Source organism: Neodiprion pinetum, chromosome 6, assembly GCF_021155775.2.
Source record: "Neodiprion pinetum isolate iyNeoPine1 chromosome 6, iyNeoPine1.2, whole genome shotgun sequence".
NCBI classification, from domain to species: domain Eukaryota; kingdom Metazoa; phylum Arthropoda; class Insecta; order Hymenoptera; family Diprionidae; genus Neodiprion; species Neodiprion pinetum.
In genome coordinates this window covers 27,462,921-27,487,584 of record NC_060237.1, presented here as the reverse complement: position 1 = coordinate 27,487,584, position 24,664 = coordinate 27,462,921, and the positions used below count along the sequence as shown (strand labels likewise).

At 42.4% G+C, this 24,664-nt stretch overlaps 4 protein-coding genes across 9 annotated transcripts; 2 read left to right on the top strand and 2 right to left on the bottom strand.

Annotated features, from left to right (window-relative positions):
- The first annotated feature begins 4 nt into the window (after positions 1–4).
- On the top strand, positions 5–8,278 carry LOC124222543 (prion-like-(Q/N-rich) domain-bearing protein 25). 2 transcript variants are annotated; one of them, XM_046633656.2, is made up of 7 exons: positions 7–233; positions 4,329–4,505; positions 4,665–4,805; positions 5,363–5,500; positions 6,061–6,327; positions 6,449–6,616; positions 6,829–7,333. In XM_046633656.2, exons 1-7 carry the CDS (start codon positions 173–175, stop codon positions 6,891–6,893), a joined length of 1,017 nt encoding a protein of 338 aa, XP_046489612.1. In that variant the 5' UTR covers positions 7–172; the 3' UTR covers positions 6,894–7,333. The 2 variants fall into 2 exon arrangements, with proteins under 2 accessions (XP_046489614.1, XP_046489612.1); XM_046633658.2 differs by lacking the exon at positions 4,329–4,505 and having other exon boundaries at positions 5–233; positions 6,829–8,278.
- LOC124222544 (multiple epidermal growth factor-like domains protein 10) lies at positions 7,310–13,405 on the bottom strand. Its single transcript, XM_046633659.2, has 8 exons — positions 13,374–13,405; positions 10,273–10,756; positions 10,023–10,172; positions 9,808–9,927; positions 9,570–9,713; positions 9,211–9,348; positions 8,975–9,118; positions 7,310–8,888 (listed from the first exon to the last, which is right to left on the bottom strand). Exons 2-8 carry the CDS (start codon positions 10,466–10,468, stop codon positions 8,773–8,775), a joined length of 1,008 nt encoding a protein of 335 aa, XP_046489615.1. The 5' UTR covers positions 10,469–10,756; positions 13,374–13,405; the 3' UTR covers positions 7,310–8,772.
- Positions 11,971–18,143, top strand: LOC124222542 (prion-like-(Q/N-rich) domain-bearing protein 25). 5 transcript variants are annotated; one of them, XM_046633653.1, is made up of 8 exons: positions 11,971–12,001; positions 14,728–14,856; positions 15,564–15,704; positions 16,252–16,386; positions 16,695–16,952; positions 17,365–17,460; positions 17,550–17,621; positions 17,717–18,143. In XM_046633653.1, exons 1-8 carry the CDS (start codon positions 11,986–11,988, stop codon positions 17,815–17,817), a joined length of 948 nt encoding a protein of 315 aa, XP_046489609.1. In that variant the 5' UTR covers positions 11,971–11,985; the 3' UTR covers positions 17,818–18,143. The 5 variants fall into 5 exon arrangements, with proteins under 5 accessions (XP_046489609.1, XP_046489608.1, XP_046489610.1 ...); XM_046633652.2 differs by lacking the exon at positions 11,971–12,001 and adding an exon at positions 13,417–13,552; XM_046633649.2 differs by lacking the exon at positions 11,971–12,001 and adding an exon at positions 13,431–14,193.
- Positions 17,814–23,853, bottom strand: LOC124222339 (juvenile hormone esterase-like). Its single transcript, XM_046633160.2, has 9 exons — positions 23,591–23,853; positions 22,698–22,838; positions 22,422–22,587; positions 21,766–21,951; positions 21,020–21,216; positions 20,676–20,841; positions 20,432–20,613; positions 19,645–19,946; positions 17,814–19,175 (listed from the first exon to the last, which is right to left on the bottom strand). The coding sequence occupies exons 1-9, from the start codon at positions 23,849–23,851 to the stop codon at positions 18,977–18,979; spliced, it is 1,800 nt and encodes a 599-aa protein (XP_046489116.2). The 5' UTR covers positions 23,852–23,853; the 3' UTR covers positions 17,814–18,976.
- Between the last annotated feature and the right edge of the window lie 811 nt (positions 23,854–24,664).

Genomic DNA, 24,664 nt, shown 5'->3' with positions numbered 1-24,664 from the left:
TGCGTTACCGTCTTTGGTCCCGCGTGGTCGTTCGCAATAGGATTCGATCATTGCTGTCACCAACAGCCGATCGCATTAAAGGAAACCGATCGCAATACGGGGTGGAAATTTGACCGTCTGACGTGAGGGAAGGTTTTACCACCGGTGAGAAAAACGACCCTCTGCATTAAGGATGAAGTACCTCGTCTGGACCGCCGCGTTCGTCCTCCTCCTCGACCTCTCAATTTCGCTAGGTAAATTAATGTAATTATTTATACGCTATTTTCGCATCAAAACCAAAGCTCTCGAATCCTTTGCGATTATTCTTTGACAACAATTTCTGCTTGTTTGATCGTTGCTGCGTACATACGTATAAGGCTATTTATTTCTTGTGGTTTGCGCTTGTTGCATCTGTATAACGCGAGAGAAAAATGATGAAAAAAAAAATGCAATGTGCTTGTACGTGTACTTTTAATGCAAACTAGGCCACGTGTTGCGGCTGGAATTTCTCACACCTATTCGTATCGTAATTGCGCTGATTCGTTTACTTATTTATTATGAAAGTACTTACATATTTGTCTCGGGATTCGCAGATCTTCTTACAACTTTATCCGAGCTGTGTTGTCGATAAAGGTACTTGAACGTTCGAAAAACGGTAACGTCGATCCGTGACGGTATGCGAGGGCATTCGGTACACATTTACTTGTATCGATACGTTGCGTGTAATGTACCGTCTACGTAGAAAAATACACTTCTTATGGAAGTAGCAAATCGTACAAAGAGAGTATTACAGCACAGCGAGAGACCTGTTCTCTGTTTATTTATACGAAACCGAGCAGCGATCGGGGCACGGCGGTATTTGTGTTATGACTGTACAGCCATACCGAACGATTTCTGTACCCAGCACCATAGCTGAGCCAATTACCCATAGCGGAATTACATCGCAGGCTTAGACTCGGAGGAAGTAATTACCCGACCGTTGTACGTGATATTGCATTACCCACATTCGAGCATCGCGAAATTCGTACGTATAATCTGCGCTGAAAGTCTGACGGGGAGAAAAAGAAACACCCCGTGGTTTTTGCAATAATTCGCTTACTCCGATCCTCGAAGGATTTTTTTTTTTTTTTTTTTTTACAACTTCGTTGCAGGGTCCGCACATCCGGTTTTCTCGCTATCTACATCCGACTCAGGGGGGGAGCAATAAGAGTGCGAGTAAGAACGACGAGTAACGTTGCTACGTGTTTGAAACGATTTTGCACAACGCGTAGGTTTCGAAGTTATATATATACGATAAGATCGCGATGCACGTTGAAAAACGATAACGATTGTGTGCCGACATGTCTTACCGTGCAATAAACTATAGATAAAACAAAGGTGATAGACGCACGGAGCATTCAATGCCGTTCGTAATGTGGTATAATTATAAACTACGTCTAATATCTACCTGCGAAAACTCGATTCTCTTCTCTGACGAAATTTAGAAAGCGAAAATTATTGCAGACAATTGTAATGACCGATTTTCCAATCTATGACCGATCTGCGCCAATCGCGTATAGAAATCTGATTTGGATTGCCCGCGATTGCGTACGATTAGAAAATAAATATTCCCAGCTAAACGTCGGATCGCGAAGGTTTTTCGCACTTGGTGATGAAAAATATTCAACATCGCGCTATTCGCGCACGCGAATTCAACGAAGCGTTCAAGTCCTTCTTCCTTTCTCCATTGTTTCCACTTTGTCGCGGTTATACGTAGATATACCACCAATACGTGTACGCACGCATGCATACGGGATCGTTTATATTGTTATAACACATTTACGTACCCACATGTGGTTACACAGATGGAAACGCGCGCAGTTTTGTTCCACGGCGCGTTCCTTTATCGAAATAAAAAATTTATTCATCTCGCAGACGGCGTTCTCGCCCGTGTAATGCGAATATATTATATTATGTACCGTATCGTTACGTAACTCCGAGATCAATTGGAAATCCATCGACTTTTGAAATTCGTCCGCTATTGTTGGTACCGCGGTAAATGTAAGCCTGTCGGAGAATACACAAACACTGACTCGTGCCTCAAAGGCTCTTTTATCAGATATACTTGTACACACTCAAGAATGACATTGGATGCCGAGTCGAGCTGGTGTTTTATAATATTCGAGAATCTTATCTTTCCTCGCGCGTTACGAGGACTCGCCATTTCGCGTCGCTGGAATTTATTGGGAATTGACGTTCGCATTGTATACGTATAGTATATAAATTCGAAACGAGCTCCAGAAATTGTTTCGTGTAGATGTCAAAAATTCGTTAATGCCAGAGGTGGTGAAATTTCTACAACAAATGTATACGGATGATTGTAATAACTTGGATAAATCGTACAAGCTGCTCGCTGTTTCGATCATTTTACTTTTACCGATTCATTCGCAAATTCTCGCATCGCTCGTTTCGGAACGGAAATGAAAACGCGGGCATATTTCTAACTTTCCGTTCGGCAAACAGTGAATCATTGCAACTTGTATCATCTTCGGCACTGATTGTGAGTCATTGCGGCTGTTGGAAATCCTGGAATATAAACATGAAATTCGTATGACCAAGATCCTACGACACGCGTAATTCACTTTCGTTATTTCAACACGTATCATCATCGTCATAATCCAAACAGCAGGTCGCATTTTCGCGATACAAAAAATCGCTTTTCCACTCGCAGTTACTTTGATGCGAAAATTTCCACAATAATTCTTACGATCGCAGACCTTCTAATTCTTCGATAAAACATCGCGCAATTCGTACACTGAGAAGAATTTTCATTTATTACAGTAGCTAGAAAAATTTCTCTCAGTGTATGCCGGAGAATTTGCTATTTCGCGAGTCTCAAGAGCGAGGTGCGTGAATGGATTGCAAATCGAATTGTGCAAGGATACTTGCCGGTGCCGAAACTCTGCGTAAAGCACAACCAGGAAACCGACTACCGGCTCACTTCACGTCATCAGCCGAAGTCGGATCGTTGATCGGTTCGCGGAAGCTCAAACAGCGTTACTCATACTCGTTTCAGATTCCACAGTGTATAAATGAACGGCAATGCGAAAGGGAAACACGACGATCGGCTACGGAATCGACCCGTATACACGGTGCGCAAAATCGGTATCAATCCCAGTCGTTCCGATATGGAATAAATATCAACGAAAATGCAGCTGATCGTCAGTCAAGTCAGATCGGAATACGCGATGCACTTGAAACGAGTTCGACGAATCGAGGAACAAACAACCGCCTTGTGAGCTTTCGAGAAAATCGGAAATCATTACACGATATATCTAGACTTCGGGAGAAGTTTAATCTCTTTGTTGGCTGCTCGAACACCGAGCACTTTGCCCCTCTTTGTTCACTCTTTCTCACTTTCCTTGCCCCTTCGAAGCACTCCGCAAGCGTAGCTCGTATTTCATTCATAGGTTTTATTCATACTACGAAACCCTTGACCGTCGAGATATTCGCCCGGCTTTTTACGGACTCGAATAAAAGCTGACCGGAAACTCGTTTGCAGGCGATTCTAAATGCCCAAGAGCTGTTTTACTATACGGTATATATTTGCTTGCCATTTTCGAATTCTCCGAATAACCAAGTTTTATCCGATATCTCACCGATCGACTGTCAGCATTCGTCAATTCGGTCTCTCTCTCTCTCTCTCTCTCTCTCTCTCTTTGCATTTATTATACAAACACGGCGTTTGGGTTGTAAGAATCTATACTACCTACACCGCCGAAAATTTCCGTGACGGAACTTCCTACACCGTGTTGAAAGTTTTGTTCAAATACAATAAATTTACCATCGGGTAATTAAGTAAATACAAATTACTTTTTTGCATTTTTCTTATAAGCTTTAGTATAATTAATATGTAGTAATTTACGTCGCTACGCCGAATTTCTAAATTTGCAAGCTCATTTCGTAATTTGACAACTATTTTCTACGGTAAATTCGTAGTAAATTCGCAGTAATTATTTTTAACAGCGTAGCGATTAGAAATGGTAATTTGCTAAAATAAGGAAATGCGGTGTACCGGCTGAAATAATGGCAACTCCGTTATTTCCAACGCATCTATTACACTCATAGGTTTTTATACGTCCGACTTGTGCCGATGACTAATATACGCAAAGAAGCGCCAGCAGCAAACTAATTCTTCCGCTTTTTCAGCAGCTCTGCCTGTGTCTTGATCGTTCGTTGCGTCCTTCTCCATGCCTATACGTGTACACCTGTTACGCCTCTGTGTTCCGTTTTGTCGCCTGTCCGTGTCGTCGAACGTTTGAACTATCAGATAATAGCGTGTAAAAGACGAGGTTGATTGATTGTTGCAGACTTCGTCGACATTCCCTGCAAGGACAACAATGGCTGTAAAAATATGATCGAACCGCCTAGCACAGCTAGATGCGACGACGGTCATTGCAAGTGTTTAACGACTAACGGGGTGCAGGTTAATTGTACCGCTGGAATGATAAACGGCAGCACGGAAGCCGGTCAGAGAAATGGTCAGGGTACGTGATGGAACAAGGAAAACCTTGTCGACGCAGGATATTGACTGCGGAAGGAGACGATCGATCGTCGAAATGATTTTCATCCCCGTTACTTTGACCTCCTTGAAATCACCGCTGGTCTCAGCCGTGCGATTAATTAAAATTTCTTTCAAATTTCAGCCGGATTGATAGGCCACGTGTGTAATTTGGACAAGGAATGCAGCGTGTCGGACATTAACGCCCTTTGCAACACGACGAATAAGCAGTGTGCTTGCAAGTCGGGATTTTTCGCTTCGGAAAATAACGACAAATGTCTAGCCGGTGAGTCATTTGGAAAGCACTGCGATTCTGGCTGGTGTTTGCGTTATCGGCCAAAATTTTTTTCCCTCCGTTTCATACCGTGTTTCTATTGGTAACGAAACTCTGTGTGAACGTTCACTTTTATGCGAGCACGTTTGCACTACATGTCTGCGAAATTGGATAAGAAACGAAAATATAAAGGGGAGAACACGGACTGTGCGGGTATTTGAAACAGCATCGCCTGTCGATTCCTGATTGTTATTGCATACTTTAAAGATTTATAATGAATTTTTTGGCTTTAAGAATTGTACGACAACCTCTTCTCGGCTGGTGTTACATGTAAGACGCGTTACGTAACTCACAGGTTGCGCAAACGGTCTTTAGATCGTATAAACGCCACATTTTTATTGTTTACTTTACAGCAGCCTGCCGGTATGTGCGTGTGTGTGTGTCGTATCAGAGGAATTGAATTAGCCGCATTATAGACCGAAGATGGCGATTAAATCTTAGCTCTTCGTTACAGCGACGCATTCCTCAAGCGTTCGTTAAACTTATCGTTGAAATTGTTCTTCATCCAGGAATCGGTTACGGCGAATCTGGATGCGTGGAGTCCGTACAGTGCCGGGCTTTGACTTCAAACACAACGTGCCTCGAAGGAGTTTGCAAATGCCGTGAAAACTACCACTTCGAATCCAAAGCATGCTGGGTGAATAAAGGTGAGTAACGCCGTGAGCCAAAGACTTTAATGTATTCTATATTGAACTGTATCCTGAGTTGCGGGGAGAAAGAAAAGGAAGATAAGAAAATTAAAAAAGGAATGGATCGTGCAACGATGTGTATAATATACATATAAACGGATCCAGTTACACGGGCACACGTCGATAAATTGTTATTGAAAACCTGTCACTTCAGACAATGGCCAGAAAAATATCGCCTTTCCAAATTATGCGGTTATTCCAACTACACGGACGCGTTTTTCTTATTCTTTTTCTTTATCGTACCGCGAAACGTGACGCATGAATGCCACGTCGGAATATCGCAAGGTTTCGCAACGATCGTTCAGGCAAATCTCTCACCGGAAAATTATGCTGCACTATAGAACCGAGCGAATCATATTACTCACTAATCGTCGTAACGATCAATTCATTTCTTTAGTCTGATCGGTCATCTGAAATACCCGGACGTCGAAGTCACTCTCAAGTTCAACGATCACCATCCTGATGATGGTTCTCCTGTCGTTGTTTCAAACACTTAATGATTTTGTGTCCTTTCACAGATATCGGCGCATCTTGCACAGCCACAGAGGAGTGTCTTAACGTAGCTCAGGCCGTGTGCGATCATCAGCACATCTGCAGCTGCCCGTCGGACAAGGTTATTCATCCGAATGGTACCGAATGCCTTTCCAAGGCATCGAAGATCGAGGATCAATGCGTGGAATCCATCCAGTGTGATCATCTTGGGGGCGTCTGTTTGAACGGACGTTGCCAGTGTCCTGAGCACCACCATCACTCGTCGGCGACGAACGAGTGCCAAATGACCAAAAGTACGCCGAGCCGATTGGTTGGCAGAAAAAAGAACCTTTCGTCACGATCGAATATACATAGATCATAGATTTTTTTCCAATTGCATGAATAAATATCGGATGATCGATTTGTCGATTTCAGAGGTCAACGATGCATGCGAGACCGATCACGACTGCTCCCAGACCCATCACGATGATGGCAAACTTGATCTTAAGTGCATAGACAAGGTCTGCGCCTGTGTTCAGGGCTTGCACTATGATAACGACAAGGGCATGTGTGTCGACGAACGAAAATCGGCGGCTAATCGATGTAAGCAGGATTGATATTTGCTTGGAGAGAGTTAGCTGAAAGAACGCAAAAGAATCGATTCCGTTTAGAAGCGATATCTATCGAGTATTCGTACAATTATTGATTCGAAGAGTCGACTCTTCTTCCCTTTTCGCAATGTTATCTAAATCCACGCGGATGATTCTATATCCTTGTGAAATATTCAAGTATATTGTACTTTTTCTCTGTTACAGTGATCAGCCTCGGAATCTTCGCAACGTCCTTGATGTACTTTGGTCTTCTCGCTGCAATATTGTGAAAAATTCATTACAGATACTACAAATCGCGTTTAATTATCATCTAGGCTACATGCGATCGCAGCGTTAATCATATGTTATACACACGGGTTGTGTAGCTGTAGAATGATTATAATATTTCATACAGGGTGTACTAATCGATGTTTACACTTTTATAAAACGTATAAAGACAATTATTCTCGAGAGCGATATGCGGAGAAGAGCTGTGAAAGTTATATCGAAGTACCGCGAGATTAATTGGCGTGGAGTCAGATTTATCTACGGCGAGAAAGCCTGATCGCCGAAATTTTCAATTAAACTTAATCCCGTTTTTTTTTTTGTTTTTTAAATTCTCACGATCGTTTACCGTATTCCATTGAATTTGCCAAAGTTTCTTGCCGTTGGAATTATTGTTATTCGTGTTATTTCCTTTAAAAAAAAAAAAAAACAAAAAAAGTGAAAATTGTGTAAGAAAACTTGCGACGCGAGGTGCTGGAAATGAATAATATTTAGACGAGGAGACGGAATTTTTTTTTTTTAAACGTTTTGAAGAAGCAAGCGAGCGAAATAATATAAGCAAACTCAAACAAAGCTGTCATTGAATATTTCTTCAACGCTGAAGATATCGTTCCTTTATTTTTTCTGCATCGAAACACTTTCAGATATACACATCTGTCATGTTCATTCGGACTGCTGTATTTAAAATGTAACAAATATCATCTTAGTTAAACATCCAGCCACATACTTCATACAGCAAAAAGCGAATAAGAGTTTCAAGTTCTCGATTCAAATTCCGTCACATACACCTATGTCAATGTAAAATTTACGAACACAATTTCTCCAATCAAAAAGTATACTTAAATTGATACGACGGTTCATGTATGTAGTTTTATACCTTGTTACCCTGCCAATATTAACACATCGAATTACGAATATTTGTATATCATACTTCATATGAATTCATATCGTCGTTACTCTATGTATGCTCGAGTAACTTTATCGTGATTTGTACATTCAACGTGATATTATTATAATGTAGTTTGAACGTGAAATTTGAATCTTACATTCCCTATTTACACCGGGTAAAATTTCGTTTCATTACTTAAATTTCATCTATAACAATCACTGAGCAAAGTATATATATATATAATACGTAGGCTTTATATTTTATTAGTATACAATTTCCGTGTGAATTTCAGTGATTCGTGATATTCGTTGTCAGTTCTCCATTCGCAGGTAAATATTATTGCGTGTATACGCGTATAGATGTAGTTTTCTTTGTTTTCGTTTGATTTTTTAATAAAAACTATGTAACAAAACGAGAAAAAAAAAAAAAACAAGTATTTACTCAACGCAAACAAGAAGAGGAATAATAGATTGCAAAAACGATCCACGCCGATACGATATTGCAAGTGTTTGAAATCGTAGAACACTCGTTCTGAAACTTGTCGCTATAATATTACGTAAAAGTTAATTTCTCTTTGTGTACAGTGAAACGTGGATTAAAAATATATTCTTACCCAAGTTATTGCTGATATGAAATGGGAATGCGAATCCGTCCTTGTTTGTAAATGACGAAGGATGAAAAGTGTTACGCAAACGTTGACGAAGATTAATTTTTATCGCCATTTGAATTTCAGCGGTATTTAATGAGTAATATATTACGGGCTTAAGTCGGCCGGATGTTTTTAACAAATTTTTTATCTCCCTCACACATTCTTGTCGAAAAATTTATCACCCGGTGGGACTCGAAATGATTTTCACTTCTCCGTTTAAATGTGAAATTGGCGTAAGTAATGTACAGGATAATTCGGGGTATACTTGAACGAGTCGATGTAAAAAAAATCAAACTTCACCCCAGCATCCGGAACGATTTACTCAACAAAATCCGTACAATATTTTTCACAATTCATCTAGAATTTCGTGCACAGCTATCTTCGCTTCTGTCGGTAAGTAAGGCAGCAGAGTCGTCGCGAGTAGTTTAACCGATTCCGAATGAGATCTGGGCGCAACTCCGTCTAAAAATGAGCATCTCAAATCAACGCTGTATCGTCCTAATTATAGCTAACGATAAATCAGCAAAGGTGAAAAATGATATAGTTACGTATGGCAACGCATCCAAAATCTGCAGCGGAATAAATGTATCCGATTTGACAGTCGCAGATGTTGTTGGAGCAGGTGCTGTATCTTCCAAACATCGCTGTACATTGCAAATCTTCCTGACACGCACTCGCCCAATGATTTACGACTGAAATCAGGCGTTTTATCAGCCTCAAAAGCGAAAAGCTTCGTCGAACTTTTTTTTTATTTTTATTTTTCACCACGCATAGATATATTCACCTGGTAAACAAGCGGATCGATCTTCGGAAGGCACGTAGCTCACGATGCAAGTGCAAGCTGAAATCCCTTGTCGCAAAAGCTCGCAGGACGTGTCAAAAGCCGCGCATTCAGACGCGTTTTGGCAGGCGCCGCCCAGCGCTGAAAAAAAATACAAAATGCCAACAAACTCTTTTTCTATAATTGAAGATTTTGAGAATCGAATACGATTCTTACGGACTTGGAATTGATTCCAGAAAAAATCTAATGGCAAAGCATCGATACAATGGAACTATTTTCTGGACCCAAAAGATCGATCCTTGGGTAAATCGATCCAGAATCGTTACAAGTTCATGAAAATCGAAGTAAAATTCCGAACTCGCCTGTTCTGCATACGGTCATTCCATCCTCTTCCCTCACCACCGCCTGATGTCCTTCTTTGCACTCGCAGAGACTACCAGAGCCTTGGCATTCCGCGTAAGGATCGGCACAGGTCGGATGATCATCGGTGCAAGTACCGCCGACAGCTTTCGTTGTTTCACGAGCAAAGATAAGGAAGCAATTTTTTGAATATCCTTCAAAGCTGCAGCAGGATTCAATAAACGTCGAAGAGATGCTCACCGACTCCACAACTGTCACCAAATTGGCTCGGCGAAAGACCCGCTGGACATTGGCAGGTTCCGTCGACGCAGCTTCCTTCGATGCAGGAAGTACCGTCAGCCTCGCATTCTTCGCCAATGTCTGGGAGCAAGAGGCAAGGTGAAAAAGGAAGTCGGATAATCGTATTCCGATCAGCCGCGAGTTTGAGCTTCTTTGAACTGAGACGTCGCACTTACTTTTCGCGCACAACCGAGTTTCCGGATCCTGAGTGAAGCCTTCCTTGCACGCGCACCAACTTCCGGTACCGATCCAGCTATTCGTCTGGTTACAATGGGCGTTAGGATCGTAACACTCGTCTTGATATCTTTCGCAGACTCCGTCAATTCCTGCGAAAATTTATGGAAGTACACAGAGTCGGCGGGTAAAGATAATTGGATTTTCACTTTTCGGAGTTAGATTCCGCAAGCTCGGTTTATCTCTACTCACCGATTACGCATTTTGCATTGTCCATCGAAGGCACGTAGGGACTTATACAAGCGCACTGAAAATTCACGCATTCCAGCTGCCAGCTGTTGCACATCCAGTTGGACCAGCACTCGTCCCACAAATTAGCGTCGCTGGTTTTCGCCGCGAATATTATGCAGAAGACTATCAGAGTCGGCGAGCTTTTTCCCAACGCCATCGTGGAGATCGTGCCGTGGTTTTAATTCCGACTAAATCAGTTCGCTCTCTTGCCAGAAAAAGCTACGTTGACCAAATCACTCCAAACCAGCGAAACACGCATATAAACTGGCCGAAAATCACGACGATGTAACTCGAGTCGCTGTTTCATGCTCAAATATTTTCGTATTCGTTGATACCATCGCTTGTATATCTTCGGTGATGAAAAATTACAGATAATTCAGATTTGTCTAATCTCTGAATACTGATACGAATCCATTGTTCGCGCGAGAGAAAATTAAGGCAGGTGCTGCACAGGTAAATTTCGCTCATGAGGTTTACTCTAATTTTTTAGTTAAACAGGTACAAAATTAATTTTCATTTTGTATCTAGAGCTATATTTTTCGGTTGCGGTAAAAAATGAAAATAGATGAGGACTGAGCTGTAACCGGAACTAAAAATTTCTCTCAGTGTGATACCTGATCCTGACTGTGCGATGTAAGCATAAAACGCGCAATGCGTTTCTAATTATCGCCTATCGTACACGTCCAGTAACGCATATGTGAGGTAAAAAATACGTGGGTATGTATTACCCACATACAGGCACGAGCCAAACAGAGCGTACCGTTCGAGCCTTGAGTTCCACGGCATAACAAGCTAGTAGTTACAGTAAATATAGCGTTCATGGCCAGACGCCGAGATCCAGAGTCGAGCACAAGGGCCGGTACTCGATTAACTCCTATAGTGATTGAGAGCCAAAATGCCTTCTTTGAGGCCCAAATTACTCATCGTGATTACGTAATCGGATTTTCATCTGACCATAAAAGCGCGTTGATTCCGTTTAAGAAAAACGTAAACGTAAGACTAAATATCACGATTATACGAGGTGAGTTCTCTGAAGTAGAGAGAGAAAATTAAATAGTTTTAATTGTCGCAAGTGGTTTGGTCCAACTCGTAACCGGATCAAAGTTCGGACCAACGGCTTGTTAAAAATCCGTATACAAAAAGCGACGCGGAAATTTTAGGTACCATACTCGTAATTTGGGCAAGACATTCACCGCGAGATTCGTTCATGAGATAAAAAGTAGACTCTCGTTCCTTTGGAACAGTGTTTTCAATGCCTACGCTATTCGGTAATATTTTCCTGACCTTAAGACTCGTTTGTATAATAAATGAGGCGAGCTGCCAGTGATATAACAACTCTTATTAGCGTCTTTCCTTGAATTTAACATTATATTCATTAGCCTCGACATAATTTAAGCTTTTTGTGCCTGTTCGGTACAACATTTCAGAAAGAAGACCGCCTCGCGGCTCTTCGTCGACGAAACTTAAACGTGAAAGCAAATTACATCGGATACTCTCGTTATAGGTTCAAGTGTCTTGAGCTCATGTCGGTCTGATTTAAAGTGGATAGACTGATCGTGAGAGGGAATTCGGCGTTCGATGTATCGAAATCTCGAGAAGGCGCTCCCTGCACTCCCATGATTGCACAATAATTTCCATCGGTGCAACTGCGTCGACGTCACGCCGCTATGATACATGGACAATCCAGCAGGTAAAAATCGAGTGACGATCACACGGTACCACGGAGACTAGAATAGCCCGGTGACGGGAAGCGATAAGATAAAAAGCGTAAGTAGATAAGGTGCACATAATTGAGGTATCACGAACGTACCCTGGAAGCATGGCGTCACTCACGTCTCGACGCTAACCAGATTCGTGGCTTTTATAGTCCGATTAGCGTATAGCCGCGAAAAGTACACGGTGCATACTACGCACGCATACATACCAATAATTACATTTTGTAGTGCAGTGAAATCGAACGAGATGCAGATTATGGGAGTGAAAAAGATCCCATGATTTAGGGGGGAAATAGGTTCAGGACTACGGTTTTTTTCAAAGTGATTTTCATCAATTTTTTTGCCAAGAAAGGAATGTGCATGATTTAATGAAACTTTGAGGTAATATTTTATACGTGTATTGAAATGAATATGGTAATTTTTTTGAAATCATTTCCTCGGGAAATGTGGAAGATATCAGTTGTCACTCATCGGAGGTCACCATCGGACTGTGTAGATTCTGGAAGCCACAGTTTTCATCTGAAATCAATAGGGTTTCAAATTCACCCTGAGGACACGTCTTTTTTTTATATGAACCTAAATTCGGAGTAACATCATTGTTTAAAGTATCTCTTTATTGTAAAAAAAGTTTCAAAATAATGCTAAAGAATTACGCTCTTTTGTTTAAACACCTCGAAAAAATGCAATTTTTTCATTTTTTTGGTGAAAAGTTTCAGGTTCACATAGAAGCAACACATGTCTTTAAAGTAAATTTTAAAATCTATTTATTTCAGATAAAAACTGTGGCCTCCAGAATGTACACAAACAGCTAATGATGTGTTACATATTTTTCGAGGAAATACTTAGACAAAAATGATGATACTTATTTGAATATATGTACACTGAGAAAAATTTCATTTGTTACAGTAACTAGAAAAATTCAGTGAAACACGTAACCATTTTGCGCTATCGTCGATCCTTTTTTGGTAATTGCAACGCAAAATCGGTTTGTTCGGCTTACTCTAATTTTTTAACTAAACAAGGCTTTAACGTCAATTTATTGTTGCACAAGCATTAAATTTTCGCAACACTTACAAGAAAATATAGCAACAGTGATCGTAATGAGAAAGAATAGTAACATATACTAGACTTTCCGGTAACAGCTACGAGCTTAATTTTCATTTTGTACCTAGAACTAAAAATTTCTCTCAGTGTGTAAAATGTTACCTCAAAGTTTCAATAAATTACATACATTCCTTTGTTGTCAAAAAAAAAAGAATCATGAAAACCACTGAAAAAAACGTCGTCCCAGGCCTGTTTCCCCCCCGTAAATAAGTGAAAAACGTTCTCGCAGAAAATCGGGGAAACCTTTTTCGAGGGGTTGCGAAGCGGGGAGGCGAAGAAGATCCCGGAAATGCATCGTCCCGGTCGGCTGACCGGAACCCCCGTCTGGTCGCCGGCAGTCCTCGTAGTTTTTCAACTGGTATTAGTACGGCTTGGTTCAGTCGTCGGCGCGACTCGGCACCACGCGCATATTCTCGACAGACGTGAGTTCGCAGTACGATTTTCGAGTTGGCCCGAAGGCGTGTGAAAAACGTTCGTCGTTGGTATCCTCGGGTCGGAGTATACACCGCGTGAATAGAAAGCCCCGGTACACCAGTCACGGCGTGACCTCAACGATGATACTGCGCCGCTCGCGAGCATGGGAAACGCCTAAGCGGTCCCAAAATCGGGTCCTCCTATAACTTACTCGACCGGATTTGTAGGGCCCCGAGTTTCTTACCGCCTCGGATTAGGCCCACGCTAGCCGCTCGCGTCGTCTGACCCGAAGTGAAACTGAACCGCTTCGGGCCCCGCAGTTTCGAACGTGCGCGTCTGGCCCGCGTCTGGCTCGCAACGAAATTCGGCGCACTTGGCCAGGGATCGTGTATCTCGTTGCTGTGATTCGGGAACGATTTTCGCCACCGCGAAAACGAAACATCACATTGTACGTAAGGAGAAAATATAACGAGACGAAGAAACGCGAGTAGTGCCGAATAGTGCCTAATGACGAGACCTCGGAGTACCGAATCGATAATAATAATAACAATAATAAACGTGATTTTCGCACGCTCGTTTAACGCCGTTGTCTGCGTATCTATGCAGCCTGCCTCGCTGACGGAGAGGAATTTGGGAGAGCAAAAACCGAGTGGGTACATCATCGTCGTAATCTTCACGTAACTTGTAATTAACCAGTGTAAATAGCGGTAGTTATTCCCCGTCTGTGTACAGACGATTAACAAACGGGCGTAATTATACGGCCGATTTCGTGTTTGACGGAGCGTGTTACGTAACCGCGCACCAATTCTCACCGCGGCGCCGCGACGCAGTTATTCAAATTTTCCCGCGTTAACGGGCGGGATCGCTGTTGCGGACCTTGGTAACGAAAATTGGAACAATTAACTCCGCTTCTCCATCCGGCTGCTTTGACGATTTCCGAGTAAATGAATTTTCGCGGTTATTTATCGACGTACCGTCGCGACGAGCATCGGTATTGTTGATAAAAATTTGTCGTTGCGAAACGAGCGGCGCGAATCGATTGGTTTCGTTATGCGCAAAACGCGCCGAGTATTTGAACAATCCTGTTACGCGGGCAGATGCGGATTGGAATATAAGTCGTGTGCTCGAAATTCGTGCGTCAGATTGTTGACGGTTGATTTCATCTTTTTTCCCATGATTACAGAGACTCTGGCTGCCTGTCATTATGACAGTGACTGCGTGGAAAACGCTTACTGCCTGTCACAGGAGACCTGCCAATGCAAGGAGGGCTACTTCGTCGACAGGAACAGAACTCACGCACAGTGTCTGGCGAGTGAGTATAATATCGGTATACGTGAAAATTTACAAACTTATCTGACCCAGTGATATCTCAGCTGTGGATTATTTTTACAACGCGTGATCACTCGGTTCGATTTCTTTCGCTCTTCACTTTTACCCGGTCCATCAATTAGCTCGAGATTATCGTCACACCGCGTTATCAACTCGCGCCGAGGCGGATACGGCCTGAACCTAATTAGGATATCGCTGATCCATTGTATTTTGGACTCGTTGAACGTGCGGCGAGATAACATAAGTGGAAGTATCTTGCTGGTTTCGTTCCGGTCGAGGACTCGTGCACGACGAATTTGCCTCACCGATATACAAGCATGCGGTGCGAGGAGCATTGTGTTTGTGAGGATATACCGGGTGTGACGTTGTGAAATATGCTTCCCTTTTTTGAGCATGATACACCAACTGCGTAAACAAAGAATGAAAAACATTGTAGATGGCCAAGCCTGCCTCGGCGAGCAGCCTGGACCATCTTGCAATACACGAATCGAGTTTTATTTATATCCTCATCCAACAATAAGCTGCGCGGTGTCGGAGAACCCCGTGGCACGGTTAAAGGTCCGATCCGATCCGGTTACCGCTGCTATAAATTTCTGAAACTAGTCTGTTGGCACGGATTCACGCGCATTGGTACAATGCATTCGGAATTACCGAATGAGGTTTGTTTTTTGTTTTTTTTTCATTCCTCAGTCGCCACCAAGCTCGGGGACCCCTGTATCATAGACATGCAGTGCCAGGTGACGTTCGCCGCTCAGGCGGAGTGCCGGGACGGAGTTTGTGGCTGTTCCGAGGCTTCCCACTTCCAGGGGGGACGATGTTTCGAGACGAAACGTGAGTGCAGACGTTGGAAACTTGACTTGGGCTTAGCTGATGAATCCGAGTGATTGAGACAGAATAGGAACAAGGTATATTGAAAACGGTGCTCTCACGGAGGCCTCTTCAAGGCTCCACAGACCGTGACTGATGATTCGAGATGTCGGTGATTTGACTCTCCTGCATTTCCTGGTGCGGGTATAAGAGAGACACCGCAGCCTGTGAGTGTATTGGTGAAACAGGTAAAGCGTTGAAAGGCAGGTATTATACCTGCAACGTATAAGTATGAGGAAGACCGCGTGGTCGCGGCAAAAGCTGGCTTAGAGGAACCAGCGCAGATGTAAGGTATAACAGCTAACCGTATTATACTCATAAGTATAAAGAATTCCAAGTCGATTGAATCGACCGTTACGGAGGAGGAAAACGGTCGCCGTTTTAAACGGGATCCACTGCGTTATGGTTCACGATCTGACGACGATTTATTATCCTTGCGCCTTTCGGTCGAGTGTCGAAGCTCTTGAAAATTTCTCGTTCGTGTATGTGATCACAAGATCGAACATTCCAGGTATCGGTCAGATCTGTCAAGTGACGGATAACTGTCATATAGAGGGTTCGCCGAGCTACTGTGTGACCGGGATCTGCACTTGTCCGTTCCAGCATCATCCGAACGAGAACGGAACCCGGTGCATAAGGAGTTCGAGTGAGTATGACGCTGAATTTGAATCTACCATTTTGAATTTTCAAATTTTGAGTTCAGATTCGCAATCAGCGACCTCGAAAACTCACCCGTCGCAAATTTCATCTAAATCCTTTCGGTAGATTTGACGTGCCTCTGAAAGGGTTGAACGGAATCCACCTTATTGGGGGCACGGATTAGAGTTGCGATAAGAATGTGAAAAAATGAGGGAATTATTTATCGATTATTCGAAGCCCATCCGGAGGGTGAACCGGACGAAATTGAAAAATGATCTTCTCAAGGACACCCTAATGTGTATACTTTCGTCTCAGTTTTGGGGGATGAATGCACCGTCGACGAGGAATGCGTGACGATGAACTCCAAGTGTTACGACGTCTGTCGGTGTCGGGTTGACCACGTAATATCGGGGGATCAAAAGCGGTGTTTGAAGGTTGCGAATACCGTCGGTGAACCTTGCGACGAAGACTCTCAGTGCCAGGAGTACGTGAGCCACTCGGAATGCAGAGAGGGCAGTTGCGCGTGCGAAACGAACTACCATCAGCGAGGACCCGTCTGCATGAAGAGCGTCGGTGAGAATTGGGGATGAAATTATGCTGCTGCGACATCTGGTGTCAGAATAATGCGTTACTCCGAGTGCGCCGTATTTAGTTTTAAAAGACTTCTTTAATCGTATTTTTTTAGATGTATCGATTCCTTGTGAAATAACTAAAGTTTCACAGCTTGCGCTGAGTTTTCTGTGCTTTCTTATTCGCGTGATTGACCTAACAGTAAAGCAATTTTATGGTGGGCCAGTTCTCGCCGCCATATTGTTTACAATTAGCCACGCCCTCATTTCGTTCACAATATCTATAAATTTGGTTGATACAAGACTTGGACGCTCGCGCGTTCTTTGCGAATTGTTGGAAAACTTTTGAAACACACTTCCGTCTTTCGCGTAGAAATTATCAAGTCTCATGCTGTTCTCGGTACGTATTGTTTCAGAGCTGAGCGGGTCTTGCACTAGTCATCAACAGTGCGTTACGCGGACTCACAAGGATTCGAATTCGTCGGAGGTAACCAGCGTCGATTGCGTCGATGGTAATTAAGCAATAAGTTTCCTTGGTTTCTCGTTTTAAGGGGAACGACGGACGTTGTGCTCTAATTACGTTATCTTATCTTTTTCGCAGGAATCTGTACCTGTGCAAACAATTACATGACCACCGAGGATTCCCTCGACTGTGTCCGATACAGTGAAAACGGTAATTCTATTTGAAATGCGATCTTCCTCATTTTGAGTAAGTTATGATTGATCGATTTGGTGACATCTCGGATTTTCTTGACTTGTGAATTTCAGGTGCTTCTACGATCAACTTCGCGACGCAGCTTCTCTTCATATTATCGATATTCCAAATACTCCCCGCGTTGTTTCGGGAAAGATTTTGTTTCAAAACGTAAATTGTAGGCCCATTCAAGGTGCGGACAATTATTCGTTATCTAAATCGCTTATACATATATACGTTATGGTAATAGACCGGAATTTTGAATCTTAAACCCCAAAGGATGAATCCGTGCTAATCATCTTCGCGCACATGCAGTGTTTGGATTATTTACCAGTACAAATTCATCGCATCCAAAGTAAACTAGCTGTATAATGATTATTTATTCGATTTTGTCATTTACTTTCTTGGCGTTTCTTCTAGATAGAGAATTGTAAATAGAATATACTCGTATTTCAACAGACAATAATGATGAAAAAAATATATGTATTATAGTTACTGTTATAGCAATTGAATATTCATTCTATTATTCCTTGACCAATCGAATCGGTGAAGAATAACCTAATCAACTGATAACATTAAATGATCTGTGGAAAGTCAAGGATTATAAAAAACCACCTAATCTCCAAACAGAAGCTCACTTTATAAAACTTTGCATATATTACATAAATCACCAGAGAGTATTGTATTCAATAATTGTATAGAAAAACTACATCAATATCTCACGACAGTTTACTTTTCCCCTCGTTCTGAAAAATTAAAGCACCATCGATCCGTGCTATCCAACAATTGTATCAAATTTCCAAATGCAACAATGAACCCGTCGAGTTAAAAGAAACCCCTCCGCAGTGGCAGTAAACCAAGCGATAAATTGAGTCCTGCATCGTGAAACCCGATAACAGTTACACCTTTGAATAATACGACCACAACTTTATTGATCAGAATTAAATTCTCCTCCGCATTTTATATTTTAGAAATACGTGTAAAATGTAAAAAAATATTTTCAACAGAATTCGATTCTTCGTGATAGAAAACGAAGATTGCTATAAGATATACTGAAGAAAACACGGAGGAATGTTATTTAAATTTTTCTAAGTACACATTCAACACCTGCAGGCGAAGGGGATCAACGTATCGATTAACGTTATCTTTGATAACATGCTTAATTTTTTGTGATGAGATACAGAAGGAGGAAATTCATACAGTCGCATAATTGACTTTCGCTCTGATTCTGACACACGCAAAATTATCGCCAACTCGGCGACCGTATCTGCGTGATGAATTAATTAAACGATGCAATCTCTGTATAAGAACTCGGTGTGCGGCAGGAAAAAAATTCACAGCTCGTCGTGAAGAAGGAAATCTGCATCCTCGGGTATTTCGCGTTCAAGATTAAGTTCCTCCCAGAGTGCGAGTCGCTCGTTGTAAAACTTGTGATCCATTTTTAGATCTTTCGGTCCGTTGATCGATAGGTATTCGATGTCCTCGGACTTGACGGGATTCCAAGCTACGTCGTAACCTTCCGGAGTTGGATTACTGTGTGCAAGTATAACAACGGAATAAGCCGGCGTGATGCGGATCGCATTATTCGCGTTATGGCCTCGACGACGGTAATTACAAAGTTAATCAACCGAGTTGGTACAGCCCGCGGTGCTGATACTCCAAAACTCAGGCGTGGCTTTGATCTTTAGATCATCTTCGGATCAAAACTTCTCGCCGACACGCGGCGACCTCTCTAATCTCCATGAACCGGAAGTTTTCTGTGAGATTCACCGTTCAACGCCAGAAAATAGGCAATCACGGCTGTTTTCTAAATACAAATTGTAACCTCGGTTGCCTATCCGACGGCGTCTAGTGGCAAGTTTCACGGAATGCTTCCAGATTTAAGACGTTGCGCTTCAATTTTGCGTACAGGCTTAATTCGTATTGTTTGAATATTGATGAATACGGTGAAAGAAAAGGAATATAACCGCCGTAACGAGGGTTGGAAAATCTGTGAGAATACCCGTGAATGACGAAGTTTATCCACAGCTCTAAAGTTCTGTCGATCATCGCACTCCCCTCATCGGTGTGGGCGAATTCCTTGAAGAACGTTTTCTCCAGAGGGTAAAGGTAGATCATCTCGTCCCCGTGACACAATCCTTTGTACTCGGTGTCATCCTCCGACAAGAAGGAAAAATATCTCGCGAAAGTGACGCCCGGATTCTCGGTACCGAATCGATAGGCAAAAATTGGACTTTCCTGGTGTCGTCGCTGTAATTCGAGAGCCTTGGCCATTGGGTGAAAGAAGTATCGATCGGAGAACATCTGCGGGAAAGAATGAATCTTTCGATTAGTATAAAACTGATTGCGAGAGTCGCTAGTCTTCGGAATTAATAATACAAGTATACTTGTGATATAATACTTGTTTACCTTTCCCTCTAATTGCTTCGACCTTTCAAGTACAAACACAGACAGTATAAAAAAATCGAATATATTTTTTCAGAATTCAAAACGAAAATATTGTTCGAAACGAGGAAAAAAAAATGCTGTCGTAAAATTTCAGATCTTATTAATAATTGAAGGTGCCTCGTCGCGATTTTTTATTTCGCATTTAAATAACACGGGAATTTTTTTTTTCAAACCTCGCAATTTTATAACTCATCAACGGATCAATTTACTGATAAGACCAGAACGTATTTTTGCATGGAATTGAACGCTCTACAAAAATGATTTCAAAATTTATTTAAGGTCCTCAAATATTCTTTTGACACAGTTGTAATAAACAGAATATGAAACCGTATCAAACTCACGTTTACGAACTGTTCCTCATGCTCGATCTTCACATTGTCGGACTTGAAGTAGAAGTCTCTCAGTCTCGTGATGGCGTCTTTCAGCTCCTCGATTGGAAGGTGATAAAGATTCAACGCTGACGTGTAGGACCTGATGGGAAGGGCGTTCCAGTTCACCAAAGTAGGGTCGTAGTTTATGATCCCTGAAACGAATATTCTGCGTAAAAACATCTCTTCCACTTGTTGTCGCTTAGCTGATGTCTACCCGCAGCTCTGAAGAGGCCTTCGTGAGAAGTGACACCGGTGAGAAAAGGCACGTCAATAAAATCTCCACTCTCCAACAGCTGCTTGGGTCTTTGGGTCAGGAAGGCGCCTTCGTGTTCCGGTTCCACCGCCGGCTTCCAGGGTATCAGAGGGTCGATGTGCCACACCTGAAAGTGAATTGGAAACGAAGATAAGAAAAAAGCATCGACCATACTCAGCCGCACGTCAAGAGAGGAAATGGAACAGGAGGAAAGAGCGGCTCAGCGTCAGGAGGGATTTTGTTGGTAATCAGGGAATGAATCTTTCGGATCAGAAGACAAAAACTGCAGAGATGCTTGAACTTACAAAGAATATCGGATCCGCCGCGATCAAATCCTCGACTGATTGAAGCCGCAGACAGTTGACAAGCACCGAGGAATTCTCTCTGGGACATTTCATGTGCTTGCCGAGGTAATTTGCATGCTCACGAGCTTCGCCCGGTAGCGATAATGCCCAAGGAGCCAAGGCACTTCCAGATTGAGCAATGGCGCGGTGAAAGAGGCCTGGAATCGGTGAAATCAGAGATTCGGTGAAGACGTTGGATTCGCTTTGCGGGAGTAATGGAGTACGTGGACTTCTACGAGCCACGTAATTTGACATCAAACAGCTGCGTCATGTCTGACATCAATCTGATACCACTTGATGTCAATCTTCCTCTGAACGTTCAATCTATTCCAAATTGACCGAAAAAATTGTTTAACACAATTCTCCACGCCTGCCAGTGTTCCTCAATTTCGTTTCATCCACCCTCCCATGGTCTTATTGCCGAGGAAAAATAAAATAAGGTACTCCAAACGCGCTTCAGCGATCAATCATGGCTTTACACCGTGGAGCGACTAATTCGCTTGGCACGCCTACAGTCATTTTACAGAGGCGAATTAATAACAAGAATTTCGTTGAAAGTTTACAAGGCCAACAACGCGAGGCGCTAATTTTGCCCGAAGGATCGCTTTCCGCGCCCTTCTCTCAGTTCTCACCCCTAACAACTTTCGCGACATCTTGAAGCGCAACTGGCGCGTAAAATGAATTAACGTTAATTCGAAGCTGCTCACCCCTCGACGAAGAGCTCATCATGTGAAAATGCACCGAAGCTGCCCCCGCGTCTTGACCCTGGATTGTAACAGTCATCGGATCGCCTCCGAAGGCTGCGATGTTTTCCTGGATCCATTCCAGGACCCGTCGTTGATCCTTGAGCCCGTAATTTCCCGGCGAGACTTCGTCCTCTGTACTGAGGAAACCTGTGGGAATCGAAAATCGTATTTGTATAACCTTAAACGTGGGATATGTCGCAGACAAGATTTCTCTGTACAAAAGAGAAAAAAAAAAAAAAAAAAAACGCAATTTCGACGCCGTTTCTTTATTTTTGAAAAACTATATCGGGGCGTTGCGCACGCGAGTTTATGACAAAGAGGAACCCTTTCATTAAAACTGGCCCTGCGCGAAACCGGATTAATTAAACACGGCATCGGAATTTTCCGAGACTGTTGTTTCGCAAATTTCAATCTGAGATCAAAGCTACGCCGAATGTAAATAAAGAGAATCTATGGTATCACCGCTTGTTTAAACGTGGAACCTGCGCGAATCCGTATTGCGGTACGTGCTGAACGACTTAAAGCTAGGCTCAAATCGCCGGAGTTATCAATTCCTTGATGGTGAAATCGAGCTCCTTGAAACGTCAAGACGGGTACATGTTCTTTAACGGGCTCACCAAAGACGTTGAGACGATAATTGGCAGAAACGACGACGACGTCATGGTCCAGTAGATAATTTCCAGGAAAGTGATCCCTGGTACCAGACCAGTACTGAAATCCTCCCGAGTGAAAGATGACCATTACTGGAAGGGCTTCGCCTGTCTTTGATTCTCCGGCAGGAATCTGCGGTTGGTAAATTTTTTTATCGAAATGATTAGTCTTCATTTTCAGGACATGGGCATATCAATGGGCTTCAGAATTCCACGTGCATATTAATCAGTAAACTGACCCACCTTGGGCGAATAGACGTTCAAATACAAGCAGTCCTCGCTGGATTCCGGATCGTTTGGTCTCCTATAGATTATTGACTGTGGACAAATTTTTCCATCCCGTTTGGCCTCCAGAGTATCCCAAGGCTCCGGTTTTTCCGGTGGCTGCGAAACGACGGGAAATTTTTTTACGTATTTATATGGTAATTCTTCATATGCTTCTGTTTCTCTTCAAATATTTGCGCGTTTGTTGGTCAAGGATAAACTTCAAGGGTACAAACATTTTCTAAAACTCCTGACTCCTTTCTCCGAAAGGGTCAAAATGGTCTCATGAAACGGGCTTAAATCCGCCGCTCGAATGAGTTTGAGCAACATAATATTCATTACGGTCGCACTTATCAATCGAAGCGTCTTACATGTGTCAACACGATCGATCCCATCACTCGAGATCTCAGATCGTTTGACGATACTTTGGCCTCAGCTTATCTCTGCCAGATTGACTGCGTTATCAAACAGATTCACAATTCACAAGATTTTATAACAGGGCCATGAAATCAGAGCTCCAAATATCATTTGACATTATTCACAGTTGTGGGAATAAAAACAATTCTGTGTTTCGGATCGATAGTCGCTTTGCAAAATTAATTTTTTTCTTCTAATCACACGTGTTGTAAGCTTTCGGTAATAATAGATAACTTATGTGGCATTCAACTTTCGCTTGTAAAATAATTAAACCATTACTTACGAAAAGTTATTTTTAAAACAGGACAATTTAATCCTGCTTTTCGGCGTATAATTAGAGAAAATCTGATTGACAATTGTACATAAAAGTCTAATTCCGAGCAATAACGCGCGGCAGTTTGCGAACGTTTGAAAGCATGACTGAAACCGAAACTCGAAAGTGAAAAAACACAAACCTTGAATCTGAGATTGTCAACCGGTGGTTTGGCGAAAGGGATACCGAGAAAGGAGTAATACTCTCTACCGAGACGCGAAATTTCCGTCAATCCGATTAGGCAGCCATCCTTGATGCAGAGTCTTGGATCCTCTCTGGCACTCGCTTTAAATGTCGTTATAATCACGAGGCAGAGAAACACGCGTGCAATTCGATCCATGTTGGTTACGCGTCGCCTCTCGATCAAATTCTCGGAGGCATGAATTAATAAACGAGTGTACATGATGTAAATCTTGAATCGTTGTATTTATCAATCGGACAAATTAGATAAAATACAATTTTATCGCCAGTATCACGCCGCGCGTTTATCATTAATAACGATACGTGTATACCGATCGATCGACCACGTGGTCAACCAGTGCCGGTTAAACGAGGTCCACTATTTCTGTATATTATATCTATACATCACACACGAATTACAAGCCCGCGAATTCTGCATCTCGCTCCTATTCGTGCAATGCAACAGGTTTGATCGAGCTTTTACGAATTCAGAAATTATACGAACTTGCAGCCAAGCCCACGGATCAAACTTTTCAATTTCTGCGAATCTAAATGCAAGCATTATTCACGTGTTTCACTAATTATGATGCGTAGTGATAATTGTACTTGTTGTACGGTTACCACAGCGATGTTTACATTAGTAAGAAATTAAAAGTTCTTAGTGTAATTAAAATTTCTTTTACGATGAGCCATCGTGAACATTCATATCCGTAGAGATAATACGACGCGCACAATTTTGCTTACAATTAGACTAATTCCGAGAGGCAGCTTGGCCGCAATTACATCTCACTAAGTAATTGATTAGCAGTAAAAATTATTTTGAAACAGATGTATTTTTTCTCATTGTAATACCGAAGTTTGCGAGAGAAATGCCTGACTGGTTATCGAACTTTTTTTTTCTTTTTTTTTTCGCAACCCCGTAGCGACGTATAAATATGAAATTAGAAAGTTTTCGCGAGGAAAAGAGAAAAAGTCGCAGGAGGCCGGATATGTAAGAAAAGTTTACAGGCATGGTCACAAAAAAAATTATACTCAC